The following is a 16,724-nucleotide window of genomic DNA, read 5'->3' as shown; positions in this document are numbered from 1 at the left end:
AGCATGTTCAGTGTCCAGTCAACCAAAAGGTCAGATGTACATGCAGCGATGACACATTTCAGCAGATGTTGAATTGTTGCAGAATAATACACTTGCATTGCATATTGCATTAATGATCCGCTTCACTTTTTATGGGTTTCTCCACATACTTAAGAAATTCATACCTGTAGTTGATAAATCAGGAGATGATTGCAAAACTGGTGGATTTCACTGACAGTGTGCCTTTCAGTGTTGAAATGGTATCATTAACATAATTCGGGGGAGGTGGGGATTAATCTAGAATGATAGAAATTAACAATGGGTAGTCTTATCTAATCATCAAAAGGTCTAGTTCATCCTTTTGTCAATGTGGGAGGGTCTGGACAGTATATTAATCAGTTACATTGCATGCTTCAGACACAGGGCTGTTTCATGTTTTTAATTTCCTAGTTTAACACATCTCATTTTTAAACCTTAGGAGAGGATGGAAGCTTGGTTGCTTTCTGTTAAAGTAGCCTTGGACAGAAGATCTCAGAAGACCAATATAACCATCAATTCAGAAAATATGATGAAGCTATTCAGCATGGGAATTGATGTTACAAGGCCATTTGAATATCTCCTTGCTACTGGTAACCTGCGCTCTAAAACAGGTAAATCTTATCTTGAACCTCATTCCATTCCTGTGAAACAATTTTAGATCTTCACAGAGAGGTGCTGATGGAAATATATTTTTTTCAAGCCTCTTCTCTTAAAGTATCATTTTGTCTGCTGAATATTTGCTCAAGTTGAATTCACTAAACTCCTTATGAACGAGAAGCTTTTTGACAAAAGGATTAGATTTTTCCTGAGACTTAGATCATATGTATATTAAAATACAGATACAGGATTTTATTAATATCTTTACATTTAGCATTGCTAAAAGAAGCCGCATTGATAGCTTTGAAAATAATGTCTGTTCTCCATAGAAAAGGAACAGCATGGTGTGTGGAAGTGCTAGCTACTTCTGTGTGCTCCCTCCCCTCTGAGTTAAACTGTCCACTAGAGACTGGGCTCAGACTACAATAGGCCAGAAAATTTCCAGTGAGTTGAAACTTCAGTGAAAAATACGGAAACAAATTGATAAAATTTCCATGGAAAAAACGTAGTTTTGCAGTCAGCTTTGAGAGGGTTAATTCACTTCACATAGCGCACCGAACAGGTGTGAGGAACTTGTGGTTGCTACCAATTTGAGCTGGATTTGACCCAGTGACCTGGCATGTAAAAGCTGTATCGCCCACTACCAGTTCACTGAACCCCTCAAATGTTGATATAGCTTAATAAGTTGAGAATCTCCTTTAATGTCAGTCTTTTAGACTTCTATGCATGAGTCTAATGAAGATGATTTATAGAATTGTATTTTGCAAATGTCCTTCATTAATATCAGCTCACACATTAAATCTGGCTTTTGTTTTTTAAAGGTCTGGGTATGCTACAAGACTCTGGGCTGTGTGTGGTGGCAGACAAGCTGAATTTTATTCGTTACCTGTCCCATTTTCGCTGCATACACAGAGGTGCTGCGTTTGCCAAGATGAGAACCACCACAGTGCGCAAACTGCTCCCAGAATCCTGGGGCTTCCTGTGCCCTGTGCACACCCCCGACGGAGAGCCCTGTGGGCTGATGAACCATATTACGACTGTCTGTGAAATAGTGACACAATCATGCTACACCTTGACCCTGCCACCTTTGCTCTGCTCCTTAGGTAGGTTCCATTGAGTTAATAACTTAAGAAAACATAGAGAAAACCGCTGATGATATTCTCTGCAGGACCCCACAGTGTCTTCACTGGATATCATTAAAACAAAAACACTTCAACAAGACTAAACCTGCATTTTGGTTAATGACAAAAATAATACATTGCTTCCACAGCACTGACATTTTAAAAATGTTGATTGATTAGCAATCCATTTACTTGGGGGTATTGAACTAATAAAAGCTGCAGACTGTAGAATGAGCAGAAAGATAAATGCTAGAAATGTCTCCAGAAAGTGTTGTCATTTGCACATTTATCAATTCACCAATGACTGTTTAGTAAAAGAACAACTCATCTAAGCATTTTATTTTCTTGTGGTCATCAGACCACTTTTTGTTGTTTCAAATCTGGATATAATTCAGGCAGCAAATGGAAAAATAGTGTATACCTGATATTTAGATTCTTAATATATGTAGCAGGCAAAGTAAAAGGTAAAGCATTTCCTACATGCTGGTCTAGAATGTTTCTAAGATCCTGAAGAGTGTTGGGGTGGATCACTACTTTCAACGTTAATGATTTCCTTGGTTCTTTCCCAGGTGTCACTCCCGTTGATGGGACTCCAAGCCAACCCTATGCAGAGTGTTACCCAGTCACACTGGATGGCTCGTTAGTGGGCTGGGTAGAAAAAGATATGGCTCCTACGATTGCAGATACTCTCCAGCACTTTAAGGTTGCCTTGGTTGATGTGACTTGACGTAAAAGCAGCAGTCTGAGTGTGCTGTGCGAGACAGTATGCAGTGTTGTGCACCTGGAGGCTTGCCTCAATTCTGAAATAATTTTTAATGCATCCCAAATGTTTCCTCCCTTCATTTTTGTGCCTGACTGATTCGTTTGGTTTTATTTGAATTTTAAGAATTGAATTTTATCATGTTATTTAATTTTATATGACGATTCTTTTATACCTATTTATAAGGCATTGCCGCATCAAGGTGTGTGTTGGTTGTAGCAATTTAAAATGCAGTTGTTTTTCTCCAGTTTTGTAGAGATTTTGATGCAAATATATTTTAAAAAATATATGAAACAGTGAATTTGTGTAGCTACTTGTGTGACTAAGATTTTCATTTGGAGGGGAAAATAGGCTATTGGATGCAAAAAAAACTTTATTTATTACAAGTTTTCTAACTAGCTTTTTTCTGTGCATGTGAGAATAGGTGATGCAAGAAAAGAAAATTCCAGCCTGGACTGAGGTGGTCCTTATTCCAATGACAGGAAAACCCAGTCTCTATCCAGGATTATTCATTTTTACTACCCCTTGCAGGATGGTTCGGCCTGTGAGAAATTTGGCCTTGGGAAAGGAAGAATTGATTGGTACTCTGGAACAGGTACTGTGCATGGGTCTGTCTAACGTGTGTGTTTATTACAAAGCAGCAGCCATTAGAGAAAAGTCTTTGATCCAAAAATAACACACACTTTACAAAAATATCTATGAAAGGAACAATGATGGGGAGGTGGGAAGCTGATCTTGTCAACAAGGCAGTTAAGTTTGCTTGGGTGACCTTAGCGTTTTCTAGCTTTTTACTGGTGTGTATTTTGATAACCTTTGTGCTTGTGAGGGTTTTTACCCTTCAGTTACTGATATGTGCTCTCAATATTAACTGTGCCTGAATGAAGGCTTTTGTGTAGATTACTTTCTTGTGTTCACCTACCCTGTCTTCTGGCATGACACTTTGCTTTCAGAAAGAATGCTTACATAGTGACTTAAAAATGTGGAAAGGCTGGAGTAACTTTCCCCTTCCCAGTTTTACTTCCCCCCTTCAGGACTGGAAATTATATGAGAAGGGTTGTTTATGTATACACCGGGGTAGGCAACCTATGGCACATGAGCTGATTTTTAGTGGCACTCACACTGCCCGGGTCCTGGCCACCGATCCGGGAGGCTCTGCATTTTAATTTAATTTTAAATGAAGCTTCTTAAACATTTTAAAAACCTTATTTACTTTACATACAACAATAGTTTAGTTATATATTATACAATTACAGAAAGAGACCTTCTATAAACGTTAAAATGTATTACTAGCATGTGAAACCTTAAATTAGAGTGAATAAGTGAAGACTCGGCACCCCACTTCTGAAAGGCTGCCGACCCCTGGTATACACTGAGTGGGGTGTCTGACTTCCATCTCACACTACAGCAGTAGCGTAGCTCTGGTAAGAGTGGCAGGACCAGGCTAGCTGCCCCATATACAGTGAACCTGAACCCTGTGGGCATGTACTAGCATATGCTGCCGTTGCATGTGGTACCGCAGCCACGTTCCTGTGATTAGTGCGTTAGTGCAGATGAGAACTAGCATGAATATGTCCACGTAAGCTGAGAATCACATCCCTAGCTCAGGGCAGAAGTAGCTGTAGTTATGTTGGTTTTTGCATAGCCATCTTTATGCACTAATACACTAAGTTATCAAGTAGAGCAGCTGGAGCTCGGAAAGTGATTGGCGACAGCTTTATTTACCTTTAAAAAGAGCAATTTGAGAATTAAATTGGACTTCGCTTATCTCAGGTCTTCATGAACATTGCTGTCCTTGAGGATGAAATTGTGCCTGGCGTAACCACTCACCAGGAGCTCTTTCCTCATAGCATGCTGAGTGTGGTAGCCAACTTCATTCCATTCTCTGATCACAACCAGAGTCCCAGAAACATGTACCAATGCCAGATGGGTAAGTATTGTGCTAAATATTGCCATCAAACAGTGCCCCAAGTTTCCACATGCAGGAGGAAGGAAAAGAATCAGATCCTTGACTCCTTCATTCCCCTTTCCTTTGTATCCTCCTTAGCTTTGCAGGAGGGGAGAACCTCCAACAAACCTTAGGGGGCTCTTGATTTCCTTCACAACCCCATGGGACTTGGGAGGCTCATTAGTATCCCTTGCGAGCCTTGCAAAGGAAAGGACTTAAGAGTCCTCGTTCCTTATGTGCCGTGCTGAACTCTCTGGAGCTGACATTCTCCAACGTGAATTTTTGGTAGGGGAAGTTACTGTTTGAAATTATAGTCAAAGGCACAAGACCTCAGCAGAGCCCAAGGAAATTGGGTTTTTCTTTTTTTTTTTTCTTTTTTTTTGCTATTAAGTGGCAAATATGTTGAGTGTTGAGAGTGTGTGTCTGCCTGCCTGCTATATTTTCAGGGATCCTAATTCAAGAACCCATCCTCCACTTCACTTCAGAATTTGAAGAAAATGTCTACAAAGCAATTTCTTAATCCCATCAGATTGATGTGACTCATGCCTGAAAGCATGAGAGTTTATATCATTTCTAAACTTTGGGGGTTTATTACTGTCAGATGAAATTGTCTGTTCTCATTAAACTATGTACATTCCTAACCCGTTTTTAATCCAATGAAGTTCTTGGTCTCTGTGATATCTATTGGCAATGAGTTCTACAGCTCAGTTATGGGGGAGGGGGGGTGTCATCAATCTCCAAGGGTAGTGGCTAAGCTCAGGGGATGGCACGTGAATGGCCTGGACTTGTGCCCCACAGTTCTCCTTGAGGGACAGTTCTTGCAGTATCTAGCGGCCTTAGAGTGATATCAGCGCTATTATCTGCCTTTCATACCATTGACCATGAGGTGTGTGGACTTGTTTCTGCTCCATAGCCGCGATGGGTGGGATGCTCTGAATGGTCCTGGCCTTGCCTTGCTGAGTGCCCTCAGAGGGTGGTGTGGCGTAACTGCTCCTCCCTGAGGCGTTCTCGTGTTAAACAAGAGGGGTGATATGTATGTGAGGCCATTGGGGGCTTAGTGATGAGGCGTGGGTTGCAATATGCTCTACATCTCCATGTCCCCTGACCTGGCCGGAGCTGTCCATTGTGGTGCTCCATGTCTGGAGGAGACTGGCACAGCTATGAGGGCTAACTGGCTGAGGCTCCATCCCAGACAAGATGGAGGTGTTGCAGATTGGTTGGGGGAAACAATCGGAAGATAGACCAGGAATAATACTGGCCATTTTGAGGTGTGTGCGCGCCATCTGTGGATCAGGTTTGCAGTCTGGGCTCCGGTAACACTCAGATGCTATTGGAAGAGCTGCCACAGCAAGATCACTTCTTTTCCCTCTCCCCAAAGCGTCACATGCCTAAGAGAGTGAGTCCATTTGCTTTGGATGCAGACCATGCAACTGTTACTCATACCTTTGTCACTTGCAAGGTGCTCTCTGGGAGGCTACATCTTAAATCTAGCTGGAAACAGCATCTGGTACAGAACTTGGCAGCCTCTGTGTTAAGCAGTGTTATTTCGTGGTCATATTAAACTGGATCTCTGATCTGCACTGACGGCCTGTTGGTTTCTGGGTTGACTGTGTTGTTTTAGACCTATCAAGCCCTAAAATGGCCTGGCTTTAGGCCCCTCCCCGTGACATACTACCACAGTTGTGGTTATTGAAGGCACTTGAGCTAAAATTTCAGTGGTGTAAATGAGAGAGCGCAGCTGGCAGGTGTTGAGAGAAGAGTGAGGTTTGGGGACTCCAGGTTGGCTTTTGTTGGTGGAGTTTATTAAATGTTCATTAAATCCCTGGTGCTGCTGGCATGGTGCTATTGATGGGTGATTGCCAGAATCTGCATGGTTTGTATTTTAAGAGTTTACCCAGGGCACTCACTGCTTGGGATGGGTGCTCTTCTCCGTACAACCCTAAGTGAAACCCTAATACAGCCCTAAATGAAGAAGTGCTTCAAGAACTCAGAACTCCACCTTACGCCTGCTGGGCAGCAGAGACCAAGGAGTAAGGAATCCTGTCGGAAAGGTTTTGAAGAAGCAGATTTGTAGCTCAGTCATTTTCCCATAGTCTTTTGAAAGTAGTAAAGTGAATAAAACAGCAACCCATTGTTCTGAAGTTGCATCGCTTATCAATATTCAGACCAGGAGTTAAAAAAATATTTTATAGTATGAAAAATGTAGGACAGAAGAGACATAAGTGAAATGTCACATACAGAAAACCTTGATTTGAATTTTTTATGGTAAGTGTGAAATTGACATTCCATCTGGATATTTTAGCATTACTGTAAGAGGGAGAATATTAAAAATAAGCCTTATGAAATGATAGGAATGGAACTGAATTACTACAGGCGTTTAAGTAGTAGTTTGCAATTTGTGATTCAGGAGCAGGAAGGGAAGTTCTTATCCACATCAGTGCAGCCTTAAAATGAAAGCTTAGGAGGACTTTTTGGATTTGGGGAAAACATCAACTTTGTCTCCATACACAAGAAGAGACTCTGCAGGCTGGATCAGGTTTATCCCTACCAAAGCCAGGACAGAACATTGTCATTTTTTGCTGCTGGATTAATCCGGCTCTTTTTTGTTCTAGGTAAGCAAACTATGGGCTTTCCACTTCTGACTTACCAGGATCGCTCAGATAATAAACTGTACCGACTTCAGACTCCGCAGAGCCCCTTGGTGCGCCCAGCTATGTATGATTACTATGACATGGACAACTATCCAATCGGTACCAATGCAATCGTTGCTGTCATCTCCTACACGGGCTATGACATGGAAGATGCAATGGTAAGTCATTGAAAAGGAAATGGAATATTCTGCCTTGTCTGGTCGCATGGGGACTGGAGTTCCAACGTAAATTCTAAAACCCACTGGCTGTGTTGATTCTCAGTTAAGTCATGAATTAAACATCTGTTTGAGTAATTGGCAAAAAACCCCAATCTTAGTTTGCCACACAGCGAGCGCGCACACAACAACAAGGAAATGAAAAGCCACCTAATGAAAAATCTACTGCTCCACTGACGGGCTGCACCCCCCAGCTCAGACTCCGCTGTGGAGTGTCTGGGGAGCAGGTCTCCCTCATGGTGTGCTCTTCTCTGCCATTCGCCCCCTGGCTCTGCTGCCCAGTCTGCCTTCCTACTGGTCTGGGGACTGTTCAGAGTGGCTGTGCAGCAGGGCCAGAGGGGCAATATCAGAGGATGGAAGTAGCAGTTGGTAAGAGTTTACTTGCCTGCTTTTGCTAGCGCACAAATCTCTCCGTCTGGTAGAGAAGGGGAAATAAATCATTTTTTTTACATTTATGATGTGGCAGCTCTGACTGGCATCAGCCCACTGTGCTAGGTGCTGGCCTTGCCTCAGTTGAGAAGTGGGTCCCGAGTGGGAAGTGTGTGTGGTGTTTCTGGGATTGTGATTATTTTGGTGGGGGTGTGATTATTTAGCTAGAGGGATGTTTACAAAAAAAAAAAGTGGGTCACAGCAATATATCAGTGCTTTCTCTGCCGAGGTTCAGAAAGCATCTGTGGGCAGAGGAAGGGGAATATAGAAGCCTCGAAGGAGTGATTGTGTAAAATGGAGAGACTGAAATCAGACATGAAGTGTTTTCATCGTGTTTAAAAATGATTGGTTTGGGTAAGTCAGCTTTGAAGCAGCCTCGCTGAAGGGACTCTTCTAAGACTCTGGTTTCTTGGCATGTTTTGTTCAGATTGTAAGTAAGGCTTCGTGGGAGAGAGGATTTGCACACGGCAGCGTTTACAAGACGGAGAGCATAGATCTTGCTGAAAAAATCAAACAAGGAGATGACAGTCTGGTGTTTGGAGTCAAGCCTGGTGATCCAAGGGTTATACACAATCTGGACGCTGACGGACTGCCGCACCTTGGATCCATACTGCAATATGGGGACCCTTATTATAGCTACCTGAACCTCAGTACTGGGGAGAGCTTCATAACCTATTACAAGTGAGTTCAGAGCTCAGCTGTCCTGGTTACCGTCTCAGATGTAGAGTTCTGAGAACTGCTCTGATGTGCAGCCAGCACTGTAGGGTTTAGGAGTCCTTCATTCGTTCCCTGATTGTTCCCGAGAATGAAAGCATCTGTATCTCTTTTTATAAAACAATTCTCACTGGATGCATGCACTGTAGGGAAGAGTAATTAATATTGCAGATGGATTTCACACCAGTACATTGGCTCTCCTCTGAGCCCTGCAAGTGTTGAAAAGCTGCAGATGCTTCTTCACAAAGCCAGGGAAAGACACACACACAAGGTGGGCTTATCACAAAGTAAAACTGGAGCCAGTTCTGGTGAGGAGAGCTTGTGCGTATGAGAATCCTCACCTCCCATTCTCCACTACTCCTGCTGCAGCCATTCTGTGTGTCGCACTACGCTGCTTTCACACTCGGGGGCTTCTTTCACAAGAATTTCCTAAGGCACCTGGGTAAGATTTTTACAGGTGCTAAAGCAGCTGAGGAGCCTGAGTTCTGGTGACTTCCAGTGAGAGGTGCGTAGGACCTACGTCACTTTGGAAAATGGGAGCTAGGCTCCTGCATTGCTCAGGCAGTGGTTTTCAGTTACCACATTGCTGGGAGGTAGGTGGTATCCCTGTCTTACTCATGGAGAAACCAAGGCACAGGGTCTGTGGCAGAGCTAGGAATAGAACCCTCCTGTCATGACACCCTGTCAGTGCGCTAGACAAGCACGCCCCTCTCCATGTAGGATCAGTGCCCTTCCTCTGTGTGGGTGGGTGATGGCCTCCTCCAGCTGCTGATCTTCATGCCCAGAAAATGTTAAAGGTGACACGAAAAGGATATTTGAAAAATTGGGCTTATAAAAAAAGACCTAAAAGATGGTGGTTTTGGGGAGAGCAGGCTGGTTCTGCTGTTTGTATTATACCTTAGAAATATCAGAAATCTCAAGGTTTGTCTTCCTTTTTTTCCCTGGGGGATCCCAGAGATATTAGTGAGATTTGACCCCTTAAACTAAGGGGACAAAGGTGCTGAATCTTTTAACAACAAGAACAACTTTCCCTTTACTAAAATATTAGTTGCTGATATTAAACAGCCATTAACAAAAACAAACATTTTTGAATATTCTGACAAAAAATGGCCTACCCCTTTCAAGTCATCAGCACACTCTGCATGCTTGTGATCTCACTGTTTCACCAATTCTCTCTAGTCCTCTTAGGCTGAAGTCAAGACTAGACATGAATTTCTAAGGGAAAGGGGAAGAGAGGGCAAAATGAAAAGCCTTTTTTAAAAAACCACACGCACAACTTTCAGGTCTTTATAGTTCATGATGATGTCATAAAAATAAAGGGGCAAAAGTCCGCTTTTTCTCATTTGCAGCTCACATTTAAAGTGTAAAGAAACTTACTAGGTATTGAAACTCAGCTTGACCATCAATTCCCACAGTGCAAAGATTAGTTTTAATTGCTTCTTACTCTACATTGTTCATGGTGCATAAATCACAAATCTTTTAGAAATCCTAGTTTTGATTATTGTATTAGAAATGACTTGAGCAGCCTTTGAGGAACCCGCTTTTCAAGTGTAATACTTTCTAAAACCAACCCGAATGCTGTTTCGATCTCCATGCTTACAAAATGGCTTCTTCCTTGGGGAAATGCTGAGCTTCCCAAGACATAGCTTGGCTGTACTACTTACAAAGTCTCTTTCTAAAAGCAGTTTGAGATTCTCTCTCTTTCCAGACAAAAGTTCCTAGCACAGAGCTGCCAAGTTAACAACTTTGAAACTTTGACTTTCTTTCTTTTCCCCTTCCCAGGAGTAAGGAAAGTTGCATTGTGGATAACATCAAAGTGTGCAGCAATGACAGTGGAAATGGAAAATTTAAAAGTGTTTGCATCACTATGAGAATCCCTCGTAATCCAACTATTGGGGACAAATTTGCCAGCCGACATGGACAGAAGGGTATTTTGAGCAGACTCTGGCCAGTTGAGGACATGCCATTTACAGAGAGTGGAATGGTTCCAGATATTCTCTTCAATCCTCATGGCTTTCCATCCCGAATGACCATTGGAATGCTGATTGAGAGCATGGCAGGGAAGTCTGCAGCATTGCATGGCCTTTGTCACGATGCCACCCCCTTCACGTTTTCGGAGGAGAACTCTGCCTTGGAATACTTCGGCAAGATGTTGAAGGCTGCTGGCTATAACTACTATGGAACAGAGCGGATGTACAGTGGAATCAGTGGGGTGGAACTGGAGGCAGACATTTTCATTGGAGTTGTATACTATCAACGCCTGCGTCACATGGTTTCGGACAAGTTCCAGGTGAGGACGACAGGAGCCAGAGATAAAGTCACCAACCAGCCCATAGGTGGGAGGAATGTCCAGGGTGGAATTCGCTTTGGAGAGATGGAACGTGATGCCTTGTTGGCTCATGGCACGTCCTTCTTGCTGCATGACCGTCTCTTCAACTGTTCCGATCGGTCTGTGGCCCACGTCTGTGTCAAGTGTGGCAGTTTGCTTTCTCCTTTGTTGGAGAAGCCTCCGCCTTCCTGGTCCACGACGCGCAATAGGAAATACTACTGTACTGTGTGCAATCAGAGCGACACAATCGACGCTGTTTCTGTGCCTTATGTCTTCCGGTATTTTGTGGCTGAGTTGGCAGCCATGAACATAAAAGTGAAACTCGATGTGAACTAACTGAGGACATGAATAGCAATTCAAGTACTCTGGAAAAACTAATTTTTAAATGTCCAGATTTTTCTGTCAGACGATGTATTGACTCATATCTTGAAATCTTGCAAAAGCTGTGGGATTACTTCGATTTGTGTACTCAAACTGGGGAGATAATCTGCTAAATGACTTAGCAATCAAATGGAGAAGCGGTACAGATCTCTTAATAGTCACTGTTAGCCCTGTAACAGTCCTCTCTGCTTGTGTTTCATATTAGCCAAAAATCTCTTTAGACAATCAGGTATGAAAACTGAGCAGTGCCAATGCTGTATTGGACTAGTGGGTTGGGAATTAAAGCGTTAACTCCTTTTCCCAGATACTGCATCTTGTAACTGTGATGGCTGTGCCAGGCAGGGGACGCACCACGGTTGTGCTGAAGAGGTTAAATAAAGTGGAATGTCCTTGAACACTGGAAGACCACCAAAAGTCTTCGTTAAAGGAGCAAACCTAATGCCTTAATGGCTGGCACAGTGTCCCTGTCATGTGCAGCCAGACAGGAAAAATCATTTCTTTGCCTATGTGAGAAATACATCTGCAGTGAATAAAAGGGGAAAACACTTGTGATTTGAAGGCAGGGCCTGAAGTCAGGGCATGGTAGAGTGGCACTGCTCTAGGAGGTGCTCTGGAGAGAGCCTGCAGCAGAGAGGCGCAATCTGTCATAGTGCCGAGAGTGCAGTCTGCTCCGTTCATTGGGGGGAGCAGATTGCTGCTTCCCCTGTGCCAGCCCCATTCTGCCAGCCCGTGTAAAGGGGGCAGGCTCTTGTGCTGCTGCCCTGGGGCTGGGGCTGGGGCTAACAAGTTCTTGCTCACCCCTCAGCAGCTACTTGGGCCATTCACAATCTGGGCTTTAAGTCTGATGACTTCCTGCTCTCTCTGCGTTTCTCAGTGTGTGAACAATTAACAGACTTGTTACCTTCACTTGGTGACAGTCAGGTTCTAGTCAGTGTCACTTCCTGGTTCTCAGTCCTAGCATAATTTGGGCTGCAAACACTGCAGCAGCAACATTTAAGTCTTGTCCCTTGTTTAATTTTATTTTTTATTCCATGGAAATGTGACTCTGGCTTTGTAAAAGTTCATTTTTAACTGACCTAAACTTGTGGCAAAATAAATCTTTTTATATTCCAGATGAGAGAAATAGCACTTTATTCCGATCTTGGAAAAACAGTAAGATACCCTGCGGTATTAAATATAAGTAATAACTAAAACAAATTTGGTGATTTTGCTAAATATTATTGAGCGGTGCTTGAAAAATGTTAGTTGCAAGTTCACAGTATATTTCTAGCAATTATTGTAAAACTAAAGATGGAAAAATCATTCGTTGTAGTTGCAGCTGCAGCATGGTTTCTGTTTAAAGTTGAAATTTGTGACCTCTCGAAAATCCAAGTCCATCTTCTGCCAATTCCTGGCCCAGGGTAGAATATGCTGCACGTTGGAGGACATTTGATCAAAGTGTTCCTGAAACACTGGTTGCCTCCCCTTAATGATAGGTTTTCAAAATCTCAGTTTTTCACTCCCATCTCTGCACAAAAAAGGTGGTGGTGTTTTCTTAATGGGGCAGGCTCCGCCCTCCCTGATTTTCCATAATCCTCCCAGTGTTTAGATGTAATTATGACATTACTTAAATCTACAAATTTTGCAATTACATTTAAAAACCAGAAGGGTTGTGTGCCACTCACCTCTCAGGACTGACAAGCCCAGAGCTGCAGCTGCAGCATTGTTCTTCTCCACCGGTGTCCCTGTGTAGATCAGAGTTGTCTGCAGCCCAGCCCTATACACAGTGTGTACAATTTTGTTGGCCAGCTGGAGGAGGCTCCCAGGGTGGGGTTCCTGAGTCACGCTGGTCACATTCCCTGATGGGGACCCTGTCCCAGGCTGGTGCTGAACACGGGGCTGGCTGCCACTGACAAAATGACAGATACACCAAAAAACCACGTGAAGTGGTTTCCGAAGTGTGTGTGTGAACAAGTGAGGATGTGGCCAATGTCATGGTCAGACCTGGTCATGGCTATTTGTTACTAAATGTTACTTCAGCTTGTTACCACTGTGATTACTATAACGTGCACAGAAGTGAATCTGAAATGCACTGGAGACAAGGTGGGGGAGGGAATATCTTTTATTGGACCAACTTCTGCTGGTGAAAGAGCCAAGCTTCTGAGCCACACGGAGCTCGTGGTCAGCTCCAACGCTTGTCTCGCAGCAACAGAAGTTGGTCCAACGGTAAATGTTCCCACCCTGTCCACTTGGGACCAACAGAGCTGCAGCTATAGTGCAAACGACAATGGTAGATATCCATCCTAGGTACTTACCTGGTCCCACTACTGTAATATCTGATCACCTCACAACCTCTACGGCTGTGGTTCTCCACCAGGGGTCTGTGGTCCCTTGAGGGGGGTTGCGAGCAGGTTTCAGGGGGTCTGCCAAAATAAACCAAAGCAGGGCCAGCATTAAACTCGCTGGGGCCCAGGGCAGAAAGCCAAAGCTCAAGCCCCAGTGCACTGGGGGCTGTGCAGGTTGTCTGGCCAGCTGGCTGGTGGAGAGGCTGAGGCTGTGCAGGTTGGCCATGACATCAATGAAAACAAAGTACCAAGCCAGGATTAACACTCACCATGACACATGCGCATGCTTGTCGAAGAACACCCCCACGTCTAAACAGAATTGTTGATCAGCAACAAGTTTCACACTGAGTAAGTGAAACAAAAACAATCAATCAGTTTATTTTTGTACCTATATTCTTTTCTTTTGTATATTACAGGTGTGCGTGTTTAGCTGTATAACTACCCATTTAATATAGTTTTTCATCTACTGGATATGCAGAAAAACAGTTGTGCCACAAGTGGGTTGTGGTATTTTTACAGAATGTTGTGGGGGCTGTGAAAGTGAGTCTGAGAACCCCAGCTCTAATGCATTTATCGTCTAACCCCTCGTGCGGCAGGGCAGGGCTGTTATGGCCCCAGTGGACAGATGGGGCACTACGGGGGCAGGAACACCCCAGAAGCATGTCTGAATCACTGTCACTGTGGTTTGGTTTTGAGGAGGATTCTAGCTTTTAAGTGACTGGTGGAATGTAGGTCCCTGGGTGGTGTCCCCTGCACACCTAGAGGAGAGTCTCTGAGGACGGTGAAGTCTGTTTAGTTTGTACTGTTTGACCAAGAATCCTCCACAGATGCTGCTAGTCAGTCATTTCACGTGGGTGTGAATGTCCCCATCTGCTGCGAGAGCCAGTTGAGACAGGTCCCGTTGTCTCGTTTCAGGCAATGAGCAGTATCTGACACGTCCTCTCTGCTCTAGCTGCCCCCATCTCCCCAGTCAGAACAGGCTTTAGTCTGAGTGGGGTCTGCCGTCCCCAGCCTGACACCCAGTGCCTTCTTATCGGCACCTTCTGCCCCAAGAAAGGGGAGGTGCGGGGGTGGGAGGGCAAGAGGCCATTAGCCTATCAGGTTTTTCCCCTTAAAAAAGCAAACCCGAAAGTCCTGAGTGACAACGAGCGAGCGGCATGGCCAGGTGCAGCAGCAACAGCGCCAAACAGCTGCTCCTTGTCTGTGGCTGCAGCCAGCCCACCTTCAGCACCAGTTCAGGGACCCGGACCGCGGACACTGCACGCAGCGGCTCTCCGTGGGGTACAGCTGGCTTGAGTGCAAATGCTGCACGTTAGCAATGCCGGGCAGCGCTGCCAACCGCGAGCCAGGGACCTGCCCTTAGGGAGAGCAGGCTCACTGGTCTTACCGCTGTTGCTGGGCTATATCGAGTAACGACCACTGCCACCCCTCACTGTACCCTGAAATCGCTGATTTTTGTCATTTCTTCCAACTGGCTTCTCTCGCGGGGTGCTGTTTAGTACCGGCCAGGCGCGCTGGACGGAGCGGCCCGGTCTCAGGCCGGGTGTGTCGGGCGGAGGGGCCCGGTCTCGGCTCGGGGCGCCGGAAGGTCCCGGTCTCAGGCCGGGTGTGTCGGGCGGAGGGTCCCGGTCTCGGCTCGGGGCGCTGCCCCTGTCGGGCGGAGCGGTGCTGAGCCTGAGCCCAGGGGCAGAGCGACGCTTCCAGCGGCCCCCAGCCGGGCACCCCGCACGCGCTCTCCCCAGGCCCCGCACGGGCTCGGCCGGGGGTGGGGCTCGCCGTGACGCTGGGCCGCTGGAGGCCGGGCACGGCCTGGCCGCTCCGCGCCGGGATCCATGGGCGGCGAGGGGCAGGATCGGGCCCCGCCCGGGGAGCGGCCGGTACCACTCCAGTCAGATGGGGGGGATGGGAGGTACCACTTTAGCCGGGGCGGGGGGGGCTGTGTGGAATGTACCAGGCGCTTCGCTGCTCTCCTGCCTCGCAGCAGTGGCATAGGCCCGTCTGCTGTGACAAAACACTGCACGGGCCGTGAGAGTACCCTCGGCTCCCCCTCCCCTCCCTGCACTGCACAGGCCGTGACACTGCCTCCAGTTACCCTCCTGTACTGCACTGCAGGGGACGTGACACTGCCCTCGTCTCCCCCCCTGCACTGCATGGGCTGTGACACTGCCTTCGCCCCCCCCTGCACTGCACGGGCCGTGGCACTGCCCTCAGGCCCCCCCCCACTGCACGGGCCGTGACAGTACCCTCGGCTCCCCCTCCCCCCCACACTGCACGGGCTGTGACAGTACCTTCAGCTACCCCCCCTACACTGCACAGGTCGTGACACTGCCCTCAACTATCCTCCCCTGCACTGCACAGGCCATGACACTGCCTCCAGTTACCCTCCTGCACTGCAGGGGACGTGACACTGCCCTCGTCTACCCCCTTGCACTGCACTGCACGGGCCGTGACACTGCCCTCATCTACCCCCCTTGCACTGCACAGGCCGTAGCACTGCCTCCTGTTACCCCCCACACTGCATGGGCCATGGCACTGCCCTCGGCTATCCCCCCCCGCACTGCACGGGCCGTGACGCTGGCCTCGACTACCCCCCCGTACTGCACGGGCCGTGGCACTGCCTCCGGTTACCCCCCATGCACTGCATGGGCCATGACACTGCCCTCGGCTCCCCCCCTTGCACTGCACAGGCCGTGACACTGCCCCTGGCTACCCCTCCTGCACTGCACGGGCCATGACACTGCCCCTGGTTACCCCCTGCACTGCAGGGGTCGTGACACTGCCCTCGGCTACCCCCCCCCGCACGACACTGCACGGGCTGTGACACTGCCCCTGGTTACCCCCTGTGCACTGCATGGGCTGTGACACTGCCCTCGGCTACCGCCCCCCCCGCAATGCACAGGCCATGACACTGCCCTCGACTACCCCCCCTTCACTGCACGGACTGTGACACTGCCCCCGGTTACCCCCCTGCACTGGCCATGATACTTCCCTCATTTCTCCCCCTGCACTACACAGGCCGTGGCACAGCCCTCGTCTACCCCCCTTGCACTGCACGGGCCGTGGCACTGCCCTCGGTCCCCCCCAATACTGCACAGGTTGTGGCACTGCCCTTGGCTACCCCCCCCCGCACTGAATGAGCCATGTCAGGCACTCAGCTATCCTTCTACTGCACACATAGGTGCTGAAACAAGGGGTGCAGGGGGAGTGCTGCAGGATCTGCTGGGTTGAAGTGGGTGCCAT

At 46.9% G+C, this 16,724-nt stretch overlaps 1 protein-coding gene and 1 long non-coding RNA gene across 6 annotated transcripts in view; one reads left to right on the top strand and one right to left on the bottom strand.

Moving 5' to 3' along the window:
• POLR1B (RNA polymerase I subunit B) overlaps window positions 1-12,272 on the top strand; it is a 34,084-nt gene extending 21,812 nt beyond the window's left edge. For both annotated transcript variants that reach the window (XM_030558196.1, XM_030558197.1), the window contains 8 exons: window positions 458-629; window positions 1,437-1,718; window positions 2,306-2,439; window positions 2,921-3,091; window positions 4,267-4,423; window positions 7,054-7,250; window positions 8,164-8,417; window positions 10,233-12,272. In XM_030558196.1, the coding sequence (XP_030414056.1) occupies window positions 458-629; window positions 1,437-1,718; window positions 2,306-2,439; window positions 2,921-3,091; window positions 4,267-4,423; window positions 7,054-7,250; window positions 8,164-8,417; window positions 10,233-11,115 (2,250 nt within the window). In that variant the 3' untranslated portion in view covers window positions 11,116-12,272. The remainder of the gene's footprint in view (window positions 1-457; window positions 630-1,436; window positions 1,719-2,305; window positions 2,440-2,920; window positions 3,092-4,266; window positions 4,424-7,053; window positions 7,251-8,163; window positions 8,418-10,232) is intronic.
• The window catches only part of LOC115649326, a 32,952-nt gene extending 17,760 nt beyond the window's left edge, over window positions 1-15,192 (bottom strand). For 2 of the 4 annotated variants that reach the window (XR_003999806.1, XR_003999805.1), the window contains exons 1-3: window positions 14,872-15,192; window positions 13,754-13,828; window positions 13,455-13,562 (exon numbers count right to left, since the gene is read on the bottom strand). This is a non-coding gene — a long non-coding RNA (uncharacterized LOC115649326). Of the gene's footprint in view, window positions 1-9,565; window positions 9,666-11,630; window positions 12,668-12,824; window positions 13,563-13,753; window positions 13,829-14,871 lie in introns of those variants that run through there. The other 2 variants (XR_003999807.1, XR_003999804.1) reach the window with 2 other exon arrangements.
• Between the last annotated feature and the right edge of the window lie 1,532 nt (window positions 15,193-16,724).

This window comes from Gopherus evgoodei, chromosome 3 (genome assembly GCF_007399415.2).
Source record: "Gopherus evgoodei ecotype Sinaloan lineage chromosome 3, rGopEvg1_v1.p, whole genome shotgun sequence".
NCBI classification, from domain to species: Eukaryota; Metazoa; Chordata; order Testudines; family Testudinidae; genus Gopherus; species Gopherus evgoodei.
This window is presented reverse-complemented; position numbering and strand designations above follow the sequence as displayed.